The following is a 20401-nucleotide window of genomic DNA, read 5'->3' on the forward strand; positions in this document are numbered from 1 at the left end:
AGAGGGAGGAGGCTGGGGACAGAGGGTCAGAGGGAGGAGGCTGGGGATGGAGAGTCAGAGGGGGGAGGCAGGGCCATGGTTGAGTGTGGCTCCCTGGCGTGTGACACCCCCTCAGGTCCTCCTGCAGGAGCCCAACCCCGGCATCGAGTTCGAGTTCTGGCTCCCCCGGGAGCTCTATGGCCCCTTCCAGGCACGGGCGCAGGCCCTGGGCTGGTCCCCGCGGCAGCCACAGCCTCGGGAGGTGGAACCTCAGACCCCAGAGTCCCCCGTGGCCCCCGCGGCCCCCGCGGCTGGCCCCCCACGACCCCTGACCCCTGCCCCAGGTGAGGTGGGGCCGGCCGGGGGGCGGGGAGCAGGGAGCAGGGCCTGTGCCCCTGACTGCGCCCCCCCACAGACCCCTGCCCACCCTGCCCCGACTCTCGCGGTCGTGCCCACCGGCTGCTCCACTACTGCGGCAGCGACTTCGGTGAGAGACCCCGACCCCACCCTCACCTGGCCCCTGTCCTGCTGACCTCTGACCCTATCCGAACGTACCCTCGGTTCCTTGACCCGACTCCAACTTGACCCCTTCTTCTGAGCCTCATTGGACTCCTTGATCTGACCCTTTGCCCTAATCTGACCCCTAACCCTTCATTGACCCTGGACCTGACCCTGACCCCAGGCCTCGGCTGACCCCAGTCCTGTCTCCACAGTCCTCGGGGGCCCCCAGGGCCCCCTGAACCCTGGTCACCCTCGTCTGGCGGTGGGCGCGTGGGTGGGTGCCCAGGACGGAGTGGCTGGCCAGCCTCAGCACCGCCCTGCCCACAGTGTTCCGGGCCCAAGTCCTGGGCCGCCTGCGCCAGGCCCAGGAGACCCGCTACGAGGTGCGTGTGCAGCTCGTCTACAAGAACCGCTCGCCGCTGCGGGCCCTCGAGTACGTGTGGGCGCCGGGCCGCTGCCCCTGCCCGCCGCTGGCCCTGCACCGCGAGTACCTGCTGGCCGTGCAGCGCCTCGTCAGCCCCGACGGCACTCAGGACCGGTTGCTGCTGCCCCATGCTGGCTATGCCCGGCCCTGGAGCCCCGCCGAGGACAGCCGCGTGCGCCTGGCCGCCCGGCGCTGCCCTGTCTGAGAGCCTGGACCAGGCCCTTGCCTCGCACAGCAAGAAAGACACACCCGACCGGGCTCAAACTCAACATATTTCCCCTCTCGCCCTGGCTTCCAGGGAGCTCAGAAATATCTCCTTCTCGAAGCTGGGTGACTCCCTGTCACACACATTTAGACACCCCTGCACACAGTCAGATCCACTGTCATAAGCAGGCAGGCCCTGGTGAGGACACACTGAACAGACTCTCTTATTTCCTTTCTCACCCTGGCTGCCAGGAAACTCATTGCTATTTCACACTCAGAAATTTTGCGTCTGCTTTTATTCCCCTTGCCTCACACTCATTTACTTAGAGACACTGTCACAAACCAAGCATGGCCCAGAGGAAGGCTTGACTAACAGGACACTGTGATGTGTCAGTTCCCCTTCTTGCTCTGGCAGCCAGGAAGCTCATCACTGTTTAACTCTCTGTTGCTCTGTGCTCTCCCTTCTTGCTGCCACTTACACACGTACCCTCACATCTTCAGAGACACTGTCACAAACAGGCATGGCCCCCCCGTTCCCCCGTTTTTATTCCTATTTAATTTTTACAAGCACTTTAACAAGGACACGTACTCGGCCACAGAGCCTTGGGGGTGCGCTGGTAGTCGGATCCATAATCGCGCTCTCACAGCGCATCCAGGTGTGGTGACATGCACCCCATCCCCTCCGCCTCCTGATCCAGCCCACCTCCCTCAGCGTGTCTGACCCTGTGTGTGGAGGGGGGACAGGGAATATATGAGGATGGGGGGAGGAGAGGAGTCAGCGGGGCTTCATAGGCCCCGAGTCCCCTCCCTGTGCCCCCTTGGGGACCATTCATCTCAGGCCTCCCAAGGGACCCCTGCTCTCAGCCTGTCCCCTGTCCTCGTGCCTTTCTTCTCCTCATGTATTCTTCTGGAGCTGGGAGGGCAGACCTCGGCGGCGTGTGAATTGGGCGGTCTGTGGGGTGTCACACAGTCACTCAGCAAACCTTCCCTGTGGGGTGCCCCCGAGAGGCCGCCCTTCTGCCTCCCCACCCTGGATGGGGCGGCTCGCGCTGTCACTGGGACGATCTGCTTTTCTGTGCCATCCGCGGTCCTTTTTCTCTGGGCTGCGGGATGGAGGGAGTGAGGACAGGGTGCAGATGTGTGGGCCTCGATGGGCTCAGCCTCTGACCTTGCAGGTGACTTGGACCAGGCCCCGCCCGCTCTGGGCCTCAGTTTACCCATCTGCAAGTACCCTTTCAGCCCCTCCCGGTCTCTTCCTAGCTCCTTCCCTAGCCGCGCCTTCATTCACGCATCCCTCCAGCTAGTATTTATTGAGCGCCTACTGTATGCCAGGAACCCAGCAGTGCCTGGGCCGTCCCAGGCCTGGCCTTGTCATCTGCCACCAGTGCTGAAGGTGGAGGACCCCTGGATGCCCCACTCCTGGGGGTCAAGCGGGGCACAGGTCTGGAGGGAGGCGCCGGGCCAGGGCCCCCCTGGTGGCAGGACACAGGGAGAAGGGATTCCAGCCTCATCCCCACCATGGGGCCTGCAGCCCACAAGGGACGCAAGCCCACCGGCCCATGACACCCACTTCTCTCGTTTCCTGTCCCGGGACCGCCCCTCACCACCCGCTGGCCTCCTTCACCAGTGCCCACCCGGCGCCCCCTCCCACCCCTGCCACCATTACCCTGCCCCCCACTGTTAGACCGAGGGGGCCCTCAGCCATGCTAGGTGTGGGGACGTGTCCAGGATCGGGGTCTCCACCCTCTCAGCTCTGGGATCCTGGGCAGCCCCGCCACCAGCTCTCAGCCGGGCGCCCCTCACCCGCCGGCCGCGGGGTCCACTCTGGCAGGCCGGCCTGGCGCCCCCTGAGTGGGGGCCTTGTGGCCCTGGCTCTTTCCAGCCCCAGGAAGGCAACATTGTATCCAGTTAGTGATGGGGGGGGGAAACAGTGGGCCGTGGATGTCACAAGGTTTCCTGCTCTGCTCTTTAGCTTTAAAAACAATTTAAAGAGAGAAGAAATTGTAATTCTCAAGATTCTCAAATTCTGCAACAAATGTCACCCGGAACCAGAGTTCGTGCTGGCCGAGCGAGACCGTGCGCTGTTTGCTGCTTTACATGTAAACACGAATAAAAACTGTGGGCGGTGACACAGAGTGATGGCAACAAAGTGACTGAATTCTGCTTTGTCGTCTTTCCAGCCCCAGCTCTTTGTGCTGTTTACCGTGTCCCCGGAGGGTGCATGGGCCCGTGTGGGTGAGAGCGTGACACAGCGCCCCAGGGACCACGGGGACCCCAGAGGGCACGTCCTCTCAGAGGAGCGGAGTCCTCGCTCCAGAAATGGGGATTCTCCCAACCGACTTCCCGCAGGAGGCGACGTTTATAGAGACATAAAACGGGGCAAGGTCAAGGCCGCGTCTGTGTCAGTGGAACGGCGGGAACGGCACAGTTTCTTCCTTAGCCCAGAAAAAGACGGTTTGCACCCGCCCCGCACTTGCTTTTGCTCCCGTCTCTAATTCTTGGCGGACAGCGAGCCCCTGTCATCTGCAGCTGCCGCCCTTCTCTCTCGGGGACCCCGTCCGGGATGCCTGACCTGCAGGAGCGCACGGGGGTGGTCAAGGAGCTGCCAAAGGCCCCAGCTGGTCCCACGGCGACAGGCACGTGCGGGGATGTGGGCATAACCGCGTCGGAAGACGGTCTGGTGTGTCCGCTCGGGAGGACGGCGCGCTCCACGGCCCAGCCCCCAGACCCCGGGAAGGTACTTTATTTGGAAAAGTGGACTTTGCAGATGTAGTTAAAGGTCTCAAGATGAGGTCATCCTGGCTTATCTGGGTGGGCCCTAAACCCAATGACAAATGTCCTCATAAGAGACACACAGAGGAGAGGCCACGGGACACTGGAGGCAGAGACTGGGGGACGTGGCCACACGCCCAGAGACGCCTGGAGCCCCTAGAAGCTGGAGAGGCAGGACGGACCCTCCCCTGGAGCCTCGGGAGGGAGCAGCCCTGCCCGCCTGGATCTGGGACGTCCGGCCTCCAGAACGTGAGAGAATAAATCCTCGTTGCTTTCAGTGGCCCGTCTTGCAGTCATTTGCTACGGCAGAAAAAGGAGCCCTCTGCTCACCGGAGGCCGGTTCTAGAATGTTCCGCAGCTTTAGTCATAATAGCCCCACACTGGACACAACTGAAATGCCCACCCGGAGGGGAATGGGGTGCATGGGCTGTGGCCGACCCGCAGGACGGAGCGCTACCCAGCAAGGAAGAAGAGCGACGTCCAGACCCCCGCGGCGGCTGGTGAGTCAGACAGGAAAGGACGGAGACGCGTGGGTGACACGAGTGACGGCCAAGGACAAAGTAAACAGAGTCAGGATGGGGCTGCCCTGGGGAGGGGGGCAAGGGACTGGGAGGGGTTGGCCTGGTGGGTTCCCAGCGCTGAATGCTGGTCACACGGATCTGCGGGCCACAGGTCATGATTTCCACCTGGTGACACAGGTGTGTGCCCTCGTCCCCGTGCTCCCTGGACTTCTCAGCAGGGTGGGGGTTCATTAATGATTACCCTCCGTCCCTCCTTCCCAGCCAAGCCTCCGCTCCCGAGAAAAAGGCAAAGTCCTCGTCAGGCCGTCCAGCCCCCAGACTTGCCTCCCCTCGCCCCCTTGCTCGCTCGGCTCCACCACGCCGGCCTCTGAGCCCTGGCCCTCCCTGCCAGGTGTGGTCCTGCCTCAGGGCCTTTGCACGAGTGCCTCTCTCTACCTGGGATTTGCAAGACTCACCCCTGCATCTCTGTCATTTCTCTGCTGAAACGTCACTTCCTTAGAGAGGCCTCTCCAGCCCTTCCCGACATTGCAGTCCCCACCCCCCACCTCCTGGCCGCATTTCCTTCCCCACCCCCCCCCGGCACCCCCGTGACCTTCATGGGGCCCTCCTTCTGATGTGCTATATGTCTACTGTTGCCTCTCCAAATGCTTGGGAGCAGGGATTCCTATCTCTCTGGGTCATCACCCTGCCCTTGGCTCCTGGAGCAGTGCCTGGCATACAGTCGGCGCCCGATAATTGCTGAGGGATCAAAGAAGTGAATTAGACCCACTGCTCCTCAGTAGCGCCTGGTGCTTCCTCCTCCCTTGGGGGAATCTCAAGGACAAGGACACGGGCCATGCAGTTGGCAGCCACACAGGGCTGCCTCCTTTGCGGAAAAGCCACTTCTGATGGACGGGGCCACCACTGGCTGGGGACAAGCTGGCCGGCTAAAAGCTGGCGGCGGGGGAGAGGGGTGATGTGTCAGAGGATTGTGGGACTCGGCTGACATGTTCGGACAGAAATCAAGTGTCTCCAGACATCGCCTGACCCCCCAGGACGAAATCGCCCCCAGCTTAGAACCACTGAGTTACAGCCCAGGGACAGCTCTTGTGTTTCCACCTCGAGTTGTGGGGGGACGCAGAGCCCGGGTGGATGGGGACCGCGAGGGACACTGCGACCCCAGGCCTCCCCAGTGGTGGCCGTCCCTGGAGACACCCACGGGGGTGCAGCTGGGGGTGGGCTGAAGCCAGCGAGTGAGGAGCCAACGGGGGGCAGAGGGGGGCGTGAACCCTGGCCCCTGGGCTCCAGGTAGAGCCGAGTCCAGGCGCACTTCACACCCAGGGTCCCCCCGCCGACACGACCTCCCTGCTCAGCGCCCCACCGCCCCCAGCTTCCCGCTCGGGCCCTGCTTCCTGAGACCCCAACTTAAGCAGGGGCTGTTCTGCTGGTTGACGGGCTGCTGGATCCCATCGGATCGGGACAGGGCCCACCCCCTCCCGGCCTCCCTGGACCGCCAGCCCCCAGGCCTCCGCGGTGACGGCTTCCCTGGCCTGACCCTGCGCTGCCTGCAGGGGGCGCTGGATGGACCGCACGACCCACTCCCCGTGCCCGACAGGCTGGTGGGTGAGTCCGGCTCCCGCAGCACCAGGGGGGGGCGCATCCACAGTGGCTCCTGGAGCTCCCCATGCCCACGATGCTCCGGGTGGCCGCGGGCCTCACTGGCGGGACCACACGCCCTTCTTCAGCTCCCTTCCCTCCCATCTCCAGCCGGGGCCCCACTCCAGTTCCTGGGACCCCTCCCAGACACAGGACGCGGGCCCAAATTCCTATCTTGGATCTGGCTCAATCTGGAGCGGGTGGCTGTGTCTCCCCCGGCCTCAGTTTCCTCTTCTGTCAAGCGGGCTGCACGGCATCAGCTCCTGGTCAGAGGAGGCGACTCTGTGAAGCCCCCGTCCCCTGGACAGAAGGAGCCGAGAATGGTCCAGATGGGCTTTATTGAGGTCTCCCTAGCAGGCCATGTGCCTCAGCCGCCAGCAGCGCCGCAGGTAGCGGAGGCCGTGCCTGTGGTGGGGCCAACGGCAGGTGACCTCCATGGTGGCTTCGGAGCTGGAGTCCAGAGAGGACTCGGATGGGCAGGAGGCGGACAGCTCGGGCACCGAAGTGCTGCCCGTGGCCTCTGGTGGCGACTGCTTCTCATGCGGCCTGCTGGCCTTGGAGGCCCTGGGGGCCGAGTCCCCTGGCCCGTTGGGGGTCTTGTTGGGGATGGCGGTGCCGCTGGGGGACTGCACAAGGGGGGCTCCCTGGCTGGAGAAGGCCTTGTGATGCTGCACGGTGCCTGAGGGCCGGTGGGCCGGCTGGGAGGGGCCCAAGGAAGTAATGGAGGGCCGGGGTCGCTGCTGGCGGGGGGCATCGGCTTGCTGGGAGGGGCCCAAGGAAGTGATGGAGGGCCGGGGTCGCTGCTGGCGGGGGGCGTCGGCTTGCTGGGAGGGGCCCAAGGAAGTGATGGAAGGCCGGGGGCGCTGCTGGTGGGGGGTGTCAGCTTGCCGGGAGGGGCCCAAGGAAGTGATGGAGGTCGGGGGACGCTGCTGGGGGTGCTGCTGGCGGGGGGTGTTAACTTGTATCCTGGGCCGGCCCTGGGCCTTGCCGGGCACCTGGGAGCTGCTGGCAAAGTGGGTGGCCTGGGAGCGAGGCTGGGGCTGGCCGGCGTGGGGGCGGGAGGAGCTCCTGGGGGCCGGCTGGCTCGGGGGTGCGGGGCTGGTGGGGGGCTCCGCTGGGGAGTCAGGCGAGGGATCCGTGGAAGACTTGGGTGGGGATGTCTCCTCCAGCTCGCTGGCAGGCAGGTCTGTGTCCGGGCTGGGCGGGGGCTTCACTTGTCCTTCTGGAGTTGGCTCACGGTGGCCTTGGCTGCAGAGAGAGGGAGGCAGGTCTGGCAGAGCCCTCGGGCCCGGAGCTGTCCTCAGCTACGGGGGGCCGGCGTGGGGCCAGCTCAAGGGGCCAGTGGCTACCCTTGGCAGGGACAGAGGCACACACACACATGCATGCACCCCATGCATAAATGCACGCCCGCACATGCGCACGCGGGCGCACACACACAGGCCCTACCTCCCGGGGGGTGGGGTTACGTACGGTCGGCTCCGCGGGCAGCGGGGGGCTTCCCGCCGCAGCCGCTGGGGTGACGAGAGCCCGGCTGCGGGCCAGGGTCTGCAGGACTGGTCCCCGAGAGCGTGCGGGAGAGAGGTGGACAGTGAGGGCGGGGGCGCGGCGCCGGCGGCCACGTCACCAGGCGGAGAGAGGCGGGGCCAGGAGTGAAGGTGAGCAGGGCGGGTGGCCTGGCGGACGCCCAGACGGAGGGACAGACAGAGACTGAGATGCACGGACACCCCCGCACCCTGCGAGCACCCACCGTCCCGGGTTACTCCGGCCGCCGCGTCCAAGGCTCGCCGGCTGAGGTCGCTCACGATGCTGTCCACTGCCTCGTGATGCTTTAGAAACAGCGGGCGGATGACGCGATGGTACAGCAGGTGCGCCCCGTTCCAGGGCCCGGGGGCCATGCAGAACAACAGGAAGCCGCACTGCGGGCACAAGGTGGTCACGCTAGGCCACTCTGAGCCCCTTGCGGTGGTTCCAGCCTCCCCCATCAGACACTGTGCTGGGGTGGGCCCGGCCTCCACTGTCAGACACTGTGCTGGGGTGGGCCCGGCCTCCCCGGTCAGACACCCCTTGTGATGGACATGGGCCTCCCCCATCAGACACCCCCCCGCTGGCCAGGCCGGTATCCCCAGGGAAGGGGCTGAGCCTCCGCACCCCCCCCCAGGAGCCCGCAGTCCCCGAGCGTTGCAGCGGCACCCACCTTGCCCACGTAGTAGAAAGGGAACCAGGACAGGAGCAGGTCGCTGAAGAACTCGGCCAGCCCGAACAGGCCGTACACCACCCAGTAGGTGAGCCACACAGTATCGTCGTCTTTGTTTGGGCTCTCGATGGCTTTGACTCTGGGGAGAGGCGCACAAGGTCAGGGGCTGCCGGAGCGCCCGGACGACCCCCCGCCCCCCAGCGGGGACCGCCAGCGGCACTCACGAGGCATATGCGGGGTATACAAAGCCGATGAGGTTGCACAACAGAGACGCCCCGTAACCGAACAAAAGATACAGGCCTAGCAGAGTGGCGGCTCCTGCGGAAAAGACGGCTGTGAGCTGGGCCCCAGGGACTCTGCGCCCACACCGCAGCGCCCGGGGCTGCCTCCTGGCCTGGCCCCCGCGGTCTGCCGGCGTCAGTCCTCCCAGAAGCCTCAGCAACCCCTCTCCGATATGCTAGTTGCCCCCGTAGCACATGGGCGACCGCCACCATGGCCCTGAACCCCAAGTCACGTGCCAGCAACCAGCCAACATGTCGGTCTCCCCCACAGGCCAGCAGGGACCTCGCCCTGGTAGGTACGGAGTAGATGCCCAATAAACATTTGTTGAATGAATAAGTGATCATCTTTGATTATACCCACCTCACTCTCGGTCCTATGGGAGGGGCTGGGCACAAGAGGCCAGCGTCTGAATATAAGTAATGGGAGAAAAACCTGAAAGTGAGGCCATCCTGTCACTAAACTGTGATTCCTGGCGAGCAGAGAAAGGCACAGCATTTTTAGCTTTTCTTAATCTTAGTGTGGTGCTTTTCAAGCCAGCTCGGATGCTCGAGGGGGTGAGACCCGGGGCTCTCATCGCCAAGACCCGGGTTCCTTTCCCGGTCAGGGAACCACACTGCCCGTCTGTCGGTTGTCACGCTGTGGCAGCCACATGTGGCTGTGACGCTGAAAGCTGTGCCACCGGGATTTCAAACACCAGCAGAGTCACCTGCAGTGGGCGGGTGTCAGCGCAGCTCCCAGACTCAGACGGACCAGGAAGAAGGACCTGCCGCCCACTTCCGGAAAAACTGGCCACGAAAACCCCGTGAATGGCCGCGGAGCGTTGTTGACACAGCCGGAACGGGAGAGGGGGGCACAGAAAGACCGGCCGGGCTCCCTCCGCGGGACACAGGGTCGCAAGGAGTTGGGACCACTTGATGGCGCTAACAACAAGGGTTTCTCAGTCCTGGCGCTGTGGACACTCAGGGCCGGGTCACTCTGTGGGGGGCGCTGTCCTGGACACTGTGGGGGCTGAGCAGCATTGCATCCCTGGCCCCCAGCTGCCTCGAGGGTTGCTGTGGGGTCAGCTAAACACAACTCTTTGACACACAGGAGCCCGCCTTCCCACACAGGTACCGAGCGCCTCCGGTCGCGCACACACTCCCGGCCCCGGGGGGCTCAGAGAGTGACAGTGAGGGCCAGGGGGCTGGGAGCATGAGCCACTCTGGGAACAATCCTGGCAGCTGCTGCATTTATGAACCGCTTCTTGTGTGCGGGACCCTATCTCCCACAAGGTCCCGAGCAACACGGAAGCTGCGGGGAGGGGGACTCCCCCACGGTCACTGGGGGAGCCTCTGGGCTCCCGGGAGCATTTACAGCCTCCCACCTCCTCCCCGAGGCTGTTATCTGCAGAATGATAGAGGCCACCGGGGGACCAAAGGGCAGAGTACCCCCCCCACTCCCTCCACCTGCGTTCCTCTTTATCCGCCAGGCCTGGGGTCAGGAGGGGGCGGGGCCACCCCAGCTGGCCCCGGAGGCGCCGTCACCGCCTCCTCTGGGTTTCCACACCTGTTCCCTGGAGCAGGGGATTTGCTCACGTGGGGCGGGTGGGGCCCAAGAGTTCCGGGTGAGGGGGTGGGGGAATACCACCCTTCCCTGGAAATTGATGGTCCGATGGTCCCGGAGCAGTGGCTGTCCCAGGAGGGCACCTTCCCCTTTATCCCTTTTCCTGCAGCCTCAGCAACTAGAGGATGACCTTGGATATGGTGGGGGGGCGGGGCACAGCCCCAGAGATGGGCAACAGATGGGCCCCGGGGGCTGGGGGGGGGGGGGGGGGGGCTCCAGATAGGGCAGGAGGAGGGCCAGCCTCCCACACAGCTCCCTTCTCTCTGGCCTCAGTTTCCCCCTGTGGCCCCAGCCTCCAGAGCGGGCCCCTCCCCAATGCTCTATGACCTAAATTCCCCGCCCACTGGTACCAGGGATGTGGAAAAGCAGGGAGGAGGTCAGCGCCTGTTCCCAGGGGCAGGTCCCCGGCTGAGTGGACATGGGCTGAGGAGCGGGGACCTGGGGGGGACAGATTTCCGGCCCTCCTTGGGCTGCCTGGCACAGGAACCCCCCAGCTGGTGGGAAAATGGGAAGAAAGTAGACTTCCAGGATCTGCACACAGAAAGTGCTCAAAACGTATGCACTGTCCTCACTCAGAGCCCCCCTCCCCCCACTCCAGCGTCTGGACAAAATGTCCTTGTCATTCATTCCAGGGGGGCTTCCTGGAAGAGGCCACAGAGCCGATGGGCCTGGAGCACCGCAAAAGAGGAAAGGAAGGCATTTAAGGGGCACTCACTAGATAGTTTGAGAGACCGGCACCGGCTGCCTACTCGTCCCCCCTTCCCCTGGGGCCGGCAGGGCAACTGGAAGAACCGGACTTCGGCCTGGCGGGCACCCAGGGCCCCGAGGCAGGGGGCAGAGGACGGCCGCCAGATCCCGAGGCCGGAGTGGGGGTGCCGCAGGGGCCGAGAGAGGGGGTGGCCTTCGCCCGGGGTCGCACGGCGGGGGCAGGGGTGGGGCTGCGGGCAGACCCTGGGTACCCGCCCACCAGCCCTCCCGGGGCTCCGGGGCTCCGCGCTGGACACGGGGCGCGCCCGGGCCGGCCGGAGGGAGGCAGGTGCGAGGAGGCCCGGATGTGCCCGTCGGCGAAATGGGGCGGCGGCCCCGAGCGCCCCGCGACGGCTCACCCGTGGCCAAGTACCGCTTGTCGACACCAGTCCTGGCTTCGAGCGCCCCGAGCGCCTCGGTGACCACGTTCCTCTGCTCCAGCAGCCGCTCGAGGCGCTGGCGCAGGCCGTCCATGGCACCGGCGGGCCCGGGGCCGGCAGCCCCAGCTCGACCGCCGCCCCGCGCACCGGCCCCGCCGCGCGCGCGCCACCTGCCCCGCGCCCGAAGAGCTCGGCTGCGCCCCCGGGCCGGTCTCCGCCCCCGACCCCCCGCCCCGGCCAATGGGAGGGCAGGGCGGACAAAGGAGGTGGGGCCTGCCCCGTCTCCTCCGCCGCATCGCCCTCTGGCGGGCCGCGGCCCCCGCAGCCGCGCCTCCGCACGGAGGGGGCGGGGCGTGGCGGCCGAGGCCGCCGATTGGCCGAGCGGGAGCGAGACGTAGCTGATTGGAGGGGCGGGGTCATGGCCGGGGGATTATTGGCTGAGCCGTTGTTGGGGGTGGAGCTGGAGGGGACGAGAGACGCGTGCTAGGGGGCGGAGCTGGTGGGCGGGGCCCGAGGAAGACCAGAGCTGATTGGAGGAACCGGAAGGGATTCATTGGCGAGAACAGAGGAGGGGCGGGGCTAAAGTAAAGAAGGCGTGGCTGAGATGAGGGGCGGGGCTAAATGTCTTGGGAAAGGACAATTCTGATTGGACCAGAGAGGAGGCAGGGCTGCTTCTACAGGGAAGGGTGTGTAGGAAAGTGGGCGGGGACAGGTAAAGGGGCGGGGCCAATTATAGCGTCAGTGAAGCGGTCTTCTGGGACGGAAGGTTTGGGTCCTTGTACAGATGGGGAGACTGAGGCTCCATAGGGTTTGGGTCTGCGGAAAGCCAGTGTGGGCTGATGTCGACCCTCATTGCTGTCGGATCTTTGCGCTCCTCCGCGGGCGGGGGGCGGGGGGGAAGCCGCAAAGCCCCCTGGGAGTTGAAGTCCATCTGGGTTGCCATGGCGACAGGGGTGGGGCGGGCGCTTGGGCCGACTCGGCGGTTTGGCCATGGGGAGGGGCTTCCGGAGGCCCCGCCCCCGCCCCGCCCCCGCCGCCATGTGGCCCACCGGGACAGCTCTCTGGCTGCGCCTGGCCTTGGCCCTGGGCCTGGCCCTCGTTGGCCCCCTGGCTGTGGGGTGGGCTTCGGCCCGGGCCCCCATCTATGTCAGCAGCTGGGCCGTGCGGGTGTCCCAGGGTTACCAGGAGGCCGAGCGCCTGGCGCGCAAATTCGGCTTCGTTAACCTGGGGCAGGTGGGTGGGCCCCGGATGAATCGGAGGGGGTAGAGGCTGGACGACCCCAGACCCTACAGACGAGAAGAGGCCCCCCTGGTCCCCTGATGTCAAGAGCCTACAGTCCACCCCTGTCTCGACCAACTTCCGATGCTGGGACCCCTGAAGCCCCGACCTGGGCACCTGGTTAGGGGAGGATGCAAGCAAGGGGCCCGGCCCCTGTCCTTGGGGGGCTCCGTTGAGGGAGCTGGGTCCCAGCGTTGCGACTGCTCCCCCACATTGCTAGATCTTCTCGGACGGGGAATACTTCCACCTGCGGCACCGGGGCGTGGTCCAGCAGTCCCTGAGCCCCCACTGGGGCCACCGCCTGTGGCTGAAGAAAGACCCCAAGGTGAGCCCGGCCTCAGGGCTGCCCCCTCGAGGTCTCGGTCACCTCCTGTTATTCTTGTGATTGTCAGGAATGGCTGTGTGATCTTCAGCAAGTCATCTGCTCTTTCTGAGTCCTGGTGTCCGCTTGTCCCCCCACTGTAAACAGTGGGGACCCAGATGGGGAGAGCCACAGATCATGCATGCGCAAGGCGCTCGCCCCAGAGCCTGGCACACAGTCGGTGTTTCTGATCACTCCCCCTTCACTGTTCGAGCTCACTCTGAAAGACCAAGGTCCCCAGTACCCCATAAAGAGGGGCAGATGACATTCTAGCCCACGGGATGGAGGGGAGGGAATTGGCTGGTTTTACAACAGAGGAGACGGCTCCAGAGAGTTGGAATCCTGTCTGAAATCACCTGATGAGGCTGTGGCTGAACTGGGGCCAGAACCCGTCTCCGAGAGGTGCCAGGTTGGGAAAAGGCCTTAGATGCCTTTTAGTTGGGGCTGAATCTGCAAGGCCTCGAGAGCCGTGAAGGGGTGTGGGGGGGCTGGAGGCGTGACAGCTGGAAACACTGGCCGGGAGCAGTAGAGACAGAGAGTAGTGTGTTCCAGTTTGCAGGGAGAGGTCAGGGCTGGCCGATGGATTGGATGTGTGCGATACAGAGAGAAAAATCAGGGCCCGCTCCCAAGTCTGGAGCCAAGCAAATGGGGAGATGATGGCCCCAATTGCTGAGATGGGAGCTGAGGGGACATGAGCTGGCTTGTGGGGTGGGAGGGAGATCAACCACGGAGAAGGAGGAAGGGCAAAGGTCTGAGGAAGAGAAACCCTGGGCAGGCAGAACAGCATATGCAAAGGCCCTGGGGTGAGGCAGCTGCTGTGGTTACAGCAGAGGGAGCTGGTGGGGGTCAGACAGCAGGAGGCCTTGTGGCCCTGGAGAGGGTGGTGGGGAGCCACAGAAGGGTGTCAACAGAGAGTGTGCTGAGAGTAGGTTGCAGAGGAAAGGGGGGCAGATGGGGGACCAGGGAGGAGGTGGGTATGGCCACGCAGGGGTGTACTGCATTGGGGAAGCAGAGATGCAGGGGGCAGTGGGAAGGTCTTGGACAGAGGGATTCTAAAACAGGGCCAGGGGTAGGGGCAGGGTCGGGAGCCCAGGTGCCCCAGCCACCCCGGGCAGCAGCCACACATCCGTGGACCCTGGGGTTGGGTGCACCGAGGGCCTCGGCCTCTCTGAAGGCGGAGCCCCAGGTATGTGGGGACCCCGAAGAGCAGCCCCAGCAAATATGGGGTCCCGGCCCCTGCCCACATCATGAAGACCCTGGGACAAACAGCGGACAGCCCAGACACATGTCCCACTCCAACTGCTGCCCCACGGACGGAGCCCGGGAGGAAGCTGCACAGGCCCTGGAGGCAGACTAGGGCCCGGTGACCGGGAATTGGCGGGAAGGGCTGGGAAGGGGCAGGTCCCCTTGGACGGTGGGTCCAGCCCCTGCAGTGGCTTGTCCCCCTCTAGGTGCAGTGGTTCCAGCAGCAGACCCTGCGGCGGCGGGTAAAACGCTCCTTGGTGATGCCCACAGACCCCTGGTTCCCACGGCAGTGGTACATGGTAAGCGGCCGGCCGGGCAGGCGGGGTGGCCCAGGCTGGAGTTCCACTGATCCCCACCCCCTGTCCCCCCAGAACAACGAGGTGCAGCCGGACCTGAACATCCAGCAGGTCTGGGGCCAGGGACTGTCGGGCCAGGGCATCGTAGTGTCTGTCTTGGACGACGGCATCGAGAAGGACCACCCAGACCTATGGGCCAACTACGTGAGCTCGTGGGGGGCCGGGCAGGGGCTGCCCCAGGTCTGGTGGCCAGCCCCCACCCCCTCACGTCCCCACCCTGCCCCCAGGACCCCCTGGCCAGCTACGACTTCAACGACTACGACCCAGACCCCCAGCCGCGATACACACCCAGTAATGAGAACCGGTGAGCCGTGCGTCCCACATGAGGGTGGCCCTCGGGGGGCTGCGGGGCTTGACGGGGGCCCCCCTCTCTGTCCTGGCGCCAGGCACGGGACCCGCTGTGCTGGGGAGGTGGCCGCGATGGCCAACAACAGGTTCTGCGGCACCGGAGTGGCCTACAACGCCCGAATCGGAGGTACCGGATCCCCATCCTCCCGCCCGGGGACAGAGGCCGGCCCAGGTGACCCTGGGTGGCCGGGAACGCAGTGGGGGGTGCGTCAGCCGATGGAGCAGGGGGGAAAGCTGAGGGTGGGGGAGCTGAACCGGCCCGGGAGGACACCTCGCTCCAGGTGGGGGGGCGCGGGCGGGCTGGCGGCAAAGGCCCCCACCGCAGGCGTGCGCATGCTGGACGGCACCATCACCGACGTCATCGAGGCCCAGTCGCTGAGCCTGCAGCCGCAGCACATCCACATCTACAGCGCCAGCTGGGGCCCCGAGGACGACGGGCGCACGGTGGACGGCCCCGGCGTGCTCACCCGCGAGGCCTTCCGGCGCGGCGTGACCCAGGTGAGGGGCGCGGGGCCGCGGGGGCCGGGCGGGCGCGCGCACATGAGGCCGACGCCCGGTCCCCGTGTCCCCCGTGTCCACGTCCGCAGGGCCGCGGCGGGCGGGGCACGCTCTTCGTCTGGGCGTCGGGCAACGGCGGACTGCACTACGACAACTGCAACTGCGACGGCTACACCAACAGCATCCACACGCTCTCGGTGGGCAGCGCCACCCGGCGCGGCCGCGTGCCCTGGTACAGCGAGGCCTGCGCCTCCACGCTCACCACCACCTACAGCAGCGGCGCGGCTCCGGACCCGCAGATCGTGAGCGCGCCGCCCCGCCTCGCCCCCTGATCCCCCCCCGCGCCGCCGGGCCCCCCCCCCCCCCCCCCCCGCCCGCCCCCGCCCCGCCTGGCCCCGCCCTCTGATCCCGCCCCGCGCCGCCGGGCCCCGCCCCACCCACCACGACCCCGCCCTGCCCCGCATGGCCCCGCCCTCTGATTCCGCCCGGCGCCGCCTGGCCTCCGCCCCACCGACCACGGCCCCGCCCCTGCATCGCCTGGCCCCGCCCTCTGATCCCGCCCCGCGCCACTGGGCCCCGCCCCACCCACCACGACCCCGCCCTGCCCCACCTGGCCCCGCCCCACCTGGCCCCGCCCCCTGATCCTGCCCAGCCCCGCCCAGCCCCGGCCCCCTGTCCCCGCGCCGCCCGGCCCCGCCCCTCAGGTCCCCCCTTCCTTCCCTCCTGTCCCCATCCTTTCTGTCCCCCACTCGTCCTGTTCCCCGTCCCTCCTGTCCCCCAATCTTCTCTCCTGTACTCCCACCTTTCCTCCTGTCCCCTCACCTTTCATCCTGTCCCCCCGACTCTCCCTCCTGTCCCCCACCCTCTCTCCTGCCCCGGCTGCCCCTGCAGTGCCTGGAACACAGACACGGGTCGAGGCCAGGACCGAGTTGTCACCATCCCGGGCCCGTGTCCCCAGGGCCCTGCGTCCCCAGCCCCTGCTCCGGCGTCCGCTCTGCGGGTCTTCTTGGCGACCTTGGTGCTTCCTGAGCTTAGTCCGGGGTGTTTTTGAACGAGGGCCGGGTGTTCGTGGGCATCGAGCCCCTGAGCCCCCTCTGCCCCCAGGTCACCACGGACCTGCACCACCAGTGCACGGACAAGCACACGGGCACCTCGGCCTCAGCGCCGCTGGCCGCGGGCATAATCGCCCTGGCTCTGGAGGCCAAGTAGGTGACGGTGGGGGCCCTGCCTGCTGCCTCGCCCCCCGGCGTGGCCCCAGCTCACGCCCTCGCCCGCCCCCAGCCCGTTCCTGACCTGGAGGGACATGCAGCACCTCGTGGTCCGTGCATCCAGGCCAGCACAACTCCAGGCCGAGGACTGGACGACCAATGGCGTGGGGCGCCAAGGTGCGGCCGGGCCGGGTGGAGCGGGGACGGCACGCGCACAGGCAGGTGACGGCTGCACCCCCTACAGTGAGCCACCACTATGGCTACGGGCTGCTGGACGCCGGGCAGCTGGTGGACATGGCCCGCACGTGGCTGCCCACAAGGCCCCAGCAGAAGTGCGCCATCCAGATCGTGCACACATCCACGTGAGCGCCCTCCTCGCCACCATCTGTATGCCCACCAGCAGCCCCAGCCACCGTGCCCACCCGCCAACTCCCCAGCCTTCCCCCCACACTTGCCATGCCCCCTGCCCTCCCCCCAACCCTGCCACCTCCTCAGCCCTACCCCCCCCCCCGCCCCCCTCTCCCGGCCCCCCCCCCCCCCCCTCCCCCCCCCCCCGGCCCCCCCCCCCCCCCGGCCCCCCCCCCCAGGCCTCCTCCCACACCTGTCATTACCACCCAGGGGGGCAGACACCTGGGAGGCGGGCCCTGAGGCCTCAGTTTGCCCATCTGTAAAGTGAGAGGGCAGGCCTCGTGATCTGAGCCCAGACCCCGCCTGCTGGCCGCCCATCCCCCAGCAGGCCAGCAGGAGGGGCCCTCACCCACCACACTGCCCCCAGCCCCATCCTGCCGCTGCTGCGCGTGGGGAAGAACGTGTCGGCCTGCGCCGGCCTCGCCAACCACATTCGCTCGCTGGAGCACGTGCAGGTGCAGCTGTCGCTGTCCTACAGCCGCCGTGGGGACCTGGAGATCTCGCTCACCAGCCCCATGGGCACCCGCTCCACACTCGTGGCCATCAGGTGCGGGAGGGCCCTGGCCCTGTGGGCCTGCACAGGAAGGGGCCAAGCTCACCGTGGGGTCGGGTGTGGCCTGCACAGGCTGGAGCCCCATGGGGGCCGGTCCCTCGGCTAGCACTTGGCACCTCAGTCAGACACCTACTGTAGCTCAGCGACCTGTTACGACTGTGGTTGCAAAGACCCCCGCCTGGTACCCCCACCCGTCTGTCTGTCCCAGACCCTTGGATGTCAGCAGCCAAGGCTACAACAACTGGATCTTCATGTCCACCCACTTCTGGGACGAGGACCCACAAGGCTTGTGGATCCTGGGCCTGCAAAACAAGGGCTACTATTTCAACACGGGTGAGAAGCAGGCACAGGTTGGGGGGACGCGACCTCCAACCTCTGCCGCGGGCTCTGCAGCCGGCCTCAGTTATCCCACTGCAGGGGGTCTCCTTGGGACACTGAGCAGGCCTGTCTGTGCACAGTAGATGTCCAATCCCCAGGGAGAAACAGGTGTCCAGGCACCAGCACACAGTAGGTGTTCAGCTGGTAGCACGCAGTAGGTGTGTTTTTACCCTGGAGAAGTAGGTGTCCAGTTACCAGCACACAGTAGGTGTGTGGCTACCAGCACGTAGTAGGTATCTAGCTGCCAGGCGATGCAGGTGTCCAGTTCCCAGCGCGCAGTGGGTGTGCAGCATTCAGGGCACATCCGAGTCTGGGCCTGGGGGTGCGGGGGTTGTCTTGGGGGAGGGGCGCAGCGTGGCAGGACCGGCCGCCAACAGCCTCTCTCCCCTCCTCCCATGCCCACCGCGACCCCTGCCCAGGGATGCTGTACCACTACACGCTGCTGCTGTACGGGACCACCGAGGACATGATGGCGCGGGCCCCCAGCCCCCAGGTGACCAGCAGCGCGTGCGTGCAGCGGGACCCGGAGGGGCTGTGCCAGGGTGAGTGCTGGGAGGCGGCGGGCAGTGTGCGTGTGTGGCCAGGGATGGGGCGCGGGGCCGGGGCCACGGGCTCATCGTCGCGTGTGTGCGTGTCCCCGTGCAGAATGCCACAGCCCCGCCTACCTCCTGGGCCACCTCTGCGTCGCCGACTGCCCTCCACGCTACTTCCACCACACGCGGCAGGCAGTGACCGCCGGGCCCGGGCGCCCCGCCACGCCCGCCTTGCGCGTCTGCTCCGCCTGCCACCCGAGCTGCGACACGTGCCGCGGCGGTTCCCCGCTCGACTGCACCGCCTGCCCCCCGCGCTCCGTGCTGGACGAGCTTCGGGGCTCCTGCTCGCGGCCCACGCCCCTGACGGCCCCGTCCCCCGCGCCCCCCGCGCCCCCCGCGCCCCAAGCCCTGCCGCCCCCCGCCCCCAACGCCCCCATCGCCCCCACCGCTGCCGCCGCCTGGCTCAGGCCCTGGTGCTGGCCCTGCTGGCCGTGGCCTGCTGGAGGCCCCTCCTCCGCGGCGTCCTCCCCGCAGACTGCCCCCCGCCCTGTGTGAGCCCCCCGCGCCGGGGAAGCCCCCCTCACCACCCCAGGCCCAGCTGCTGGCTGCAACGCTGAGACGTGGCACTGGCAGAGCCCATGTGCCCCTCGGTCTAGGGCCCTGTGGGCACCACTGCTGCGCTCCCGCGTCCAGACTGGCCCCCCAGGGGCCAGGACCTACCCCCAGCAGCCCCTGGCTGGGCCGTGTGGAGCCCTGCAACCCGGCCTTGGCAGGTCCAGGTGAAAGAGACAGAGAAAAGTCTAGATACATAGTTTGGGGTGGGGAGGGGGTGGGATGGGGCAGAGGCCACCCATGACCACCACCCTTTCCCGGCCCCAGAACCCCGGGGAAGGTGAGGGGAGAACAAAGGAGGCCGTCCAGGGCCTTGGCACTGTGTCTCACCTCAGAGTTTGCAAATAAAGGTTGAATAGGAGGTGCCAAGGCTGCCGTCTGCTTTGAGGCACGCGTGGGCCGCCGTCCCCACCACTCGGTGGGGAGGTTCCCCTGTATCCCGCTCGGAAACTGCCTTTCCCGGGCATCAGCCTCCCCCCCCCCCCCCGAGGACCCAGAGCCCACAAAGGGGGGCGGCACTGGGGAGCGGGGTCCCCAAGTGATACCAGAACACGGCCCGCTGCCCCACCTCATCCCGAGGTCGCCCTGGGCTCCCTCCTCCAGCCCGTCGGCCGAGTTTCTCTCCAATACGGGGACGAACAGAAGTGTGAGATGCAAACAACAAATTGCAGGGCTGTTCCACCCATCAGCAGGCCTGCAAGTTTCCGATAATTGTACTTCTCTGTCCTCCGAGGGTCCTGGGGGGACGGAGGGAATCGTGGGCTGCAGGCACGTTGCCCTCACCCCCCAGCCTGGACTTCCCCATCTGTACAATGGGTTCTCCACCTCTCCGGAGGGAAAGGGGATCCTCAGGGGTGGGGGTGGGGGAGGTGGGAAAGGGGGCGCCGGGCCACAGAGACAACTACTGAGTCCATTCTCTGTCCTCACACACACCAGTGGGGTGGGGACCCAGCTTGGCCCCTGGCTCTGGGCTTAGGCCTGAGGTCAAGCCCGGCCCTGGCAGGGTCAGGCTGCGTGTCCAGGGCCAGGCTCGCTCTCGGAGCCGCGGGGGCCTCACCTGTGCACCAGCACCAAACCTGCTCCACAAAATGCTTTGGAGAATCACGAGAATCACGCACGGTGTGTGATCCCATTAACATGAAATGTCCAGAACAGGCAGATCCACAGAGAGAGAGCGTGGGTGTCAGGGGATGGGGCGGGGAGTCATTGCTAACGGGGGACGGGGTTACTTTTGGGATGATGAGAATGTTCTAGAATTAGACTGTGCTGATAGTTGCCCAACTCTGAAAATACATATGTATAACCCCAAACTATTAAGTCGTACACTTCGAACAGGTGAACTTTATGGTTTATAAATCACATTCGGTAAAGATGTTAAAAAC

General features: G+C 66.3%; 3 protein-coding genes across 15 annotated transcripts in view; 2 read left to right on the forward strand and 1 right to left on the reverse strand.

Moving 5' to 3' along the window:
- Positions 1 to 4251, forward strand: part of ADAMTSL5 (ADAMTS like 5) — a 9932-nt gene extending 5681 nt beyond the window's left edge. For 3 of the 8 annotated variants that reach the window (XM_046685972.1, XM_046685973.1, XM_046685971.1), the window contains 3 exons: positions 116 to 323; positions 395 to 466; positions 693 to 4250. In XM_046685972.1, the coding sequence (XP_046541928.1) occupies positions 116 to 323; positions 395 to 466; positions 693 to 1435 (1023 nt within the window). In that variant the 3' untranslated portion in view covers positions 1436 to 4250. Of the gene's footprint in view, positions 1 to 115; positions 324 to 394; positions 467 to 692 lie in introns of all 8 variants that reach the window. The other 5 variants (XM_046685975.1, XM_046685976.1, XM_046685977.1 and 2 more) reach the window with 3 other exon arrangements.
- A 2863-nt stretch (positions 4252 to 7114) lies between these two features.
- Positions 7115 to 11420, reverse strand: REEP6 (receptor accessory protein 6). Its single transcript, XM_046685979.1, has 5 exons — positions 11221 to 11420; positions 8455 to 8548; positions 8231 to 8369; positions 7784 to 7952; positions 7115 to 7284 (listed from the first exon to the last, which is right to left on the reverse strand). Exons 1-5 carry the CDS (start codon positions 11333 to 11335, stop codon positions 7247 to 7249), a joined length of 555 nt encoding a protein of 184 aa, XP_046541935.1. The 5' UTR covers positions 11336 to 11420; the 3' UTR covers positions 7115 to 7246.
- PCSK4 (proprotein convertase subtilisin/kexin type 4) lies at positions 8570 to 19254 on the forward strand. 6 transcript variants are annotated; one of them, XM_046685967.1, is made up of 16 exons: positions 8570 to 9621; positions 10747 to 10980; positions 12740 to 12844; positions 14332 to 14424; positions 14497 to 14625; positions 14709 to 14785; positions 14868 to 14956; positions 15155 to 15327; positions 15417 to 15629; positions 16432 to 16532; positions 16609 to 16712; positions 16780 to 16897; positions 17272 to 17490; positions 17705 to 17829; positions 18294 to 18416; positions 18520 to 19254. In XM_046685967.1, exons 4-16 carry the CDS (start codon positions 14386 to 14388, stop codon positions 18960 to 18962), a joined length of 1953 nt encoding a protein of 650 aa, XP_046541923.1. In that variant the 5' UTR covers positions 8570 to 9621; positions 10747 to 10980; positions 12740 to 12844; positions 14332 to 14385; the 3' UTR covers positions 18963 to 19254. The 6 variants fall into 6 exon arrangements, with proteins under 6 accessions (XP_046541923.1, XP_046541922.1, XP_046541924.1 ...); XM_046685966.1 differs by having other exon boundaries at positions 8570 to 10980; XM_046685968.1 differs by lacking the exon at positions 10747 to 10980.
- Positions 19255 to 20401: the final 1147 nt, after the last annotated feature.

This window comes from Equus quagga, chromosome 14, assembly GCF_021613505.1.
Source record: "Equus quagga isolate Etosha38 chromosome 14, UCLA_HA_Equagga_1.0, whole genome shotgun sequence".
In the NCBI taxonomy this organism is placed as follows: domain Eukaryota; kingdom Metazoa; phylum Chordata; class Mammalia; order Perissodactyla; family Equidae; genus Equus; species Equus quagga.

What these genes read in the sequence shown, in the direction of transcription:
- PCSK4 (XM_046685964.1), top strand. Translation starts at nt 12,280, where the DNA reads ATGTGGCCCACCGGGACAGCTCTCTGGCTGCGCCTGGCCTTGGCCCTG. An exon ending in TCCCACGGCAGTGGTACATG is followed by an intron (nt 14,425 to 14,496) that starts GTAAGCGGCCGG and finishes CTGTCCCCCCAG; the next exon opens with AACAACGAGGTGCAGCCGGA. An exon ending in CCCGGAGGGGCTGTGCCAGG is followed by an intron (nt 18,417 to 18,519) that starts GTGAGTGCTGGG and finishes GTCCCCGTGCAG; the next exon opens with AATGCCACAGCCCCGCCTAC.
- REEP6 (XM_046685979.1), bottom strand. Translation starts at nt 11,335, where the DNA reads ATGGACGGCCTGCGCCAGCGCCTCGAGCGGCTGCTGGAGCAGAGGAAC. An exon ending in CAAGCGGTACTTGGCCACGG is followed by an intron (nt 8,549 to 11,220) that starts GTGAGCCGTCGC and finishes TCTTTTCCGCAG; the next exon opens with GAGCCGCCACTCTGCTAGGC. An exon ending in GGCCGGAGTAACCCGGGACG is followed by an intron (nt 7,285 to 7,783) that starts GTGGGTGCTCGC and finishes CTCTCTCTGCAG; the next exon opens with CCAAGGCCACCGTGAGCCAA.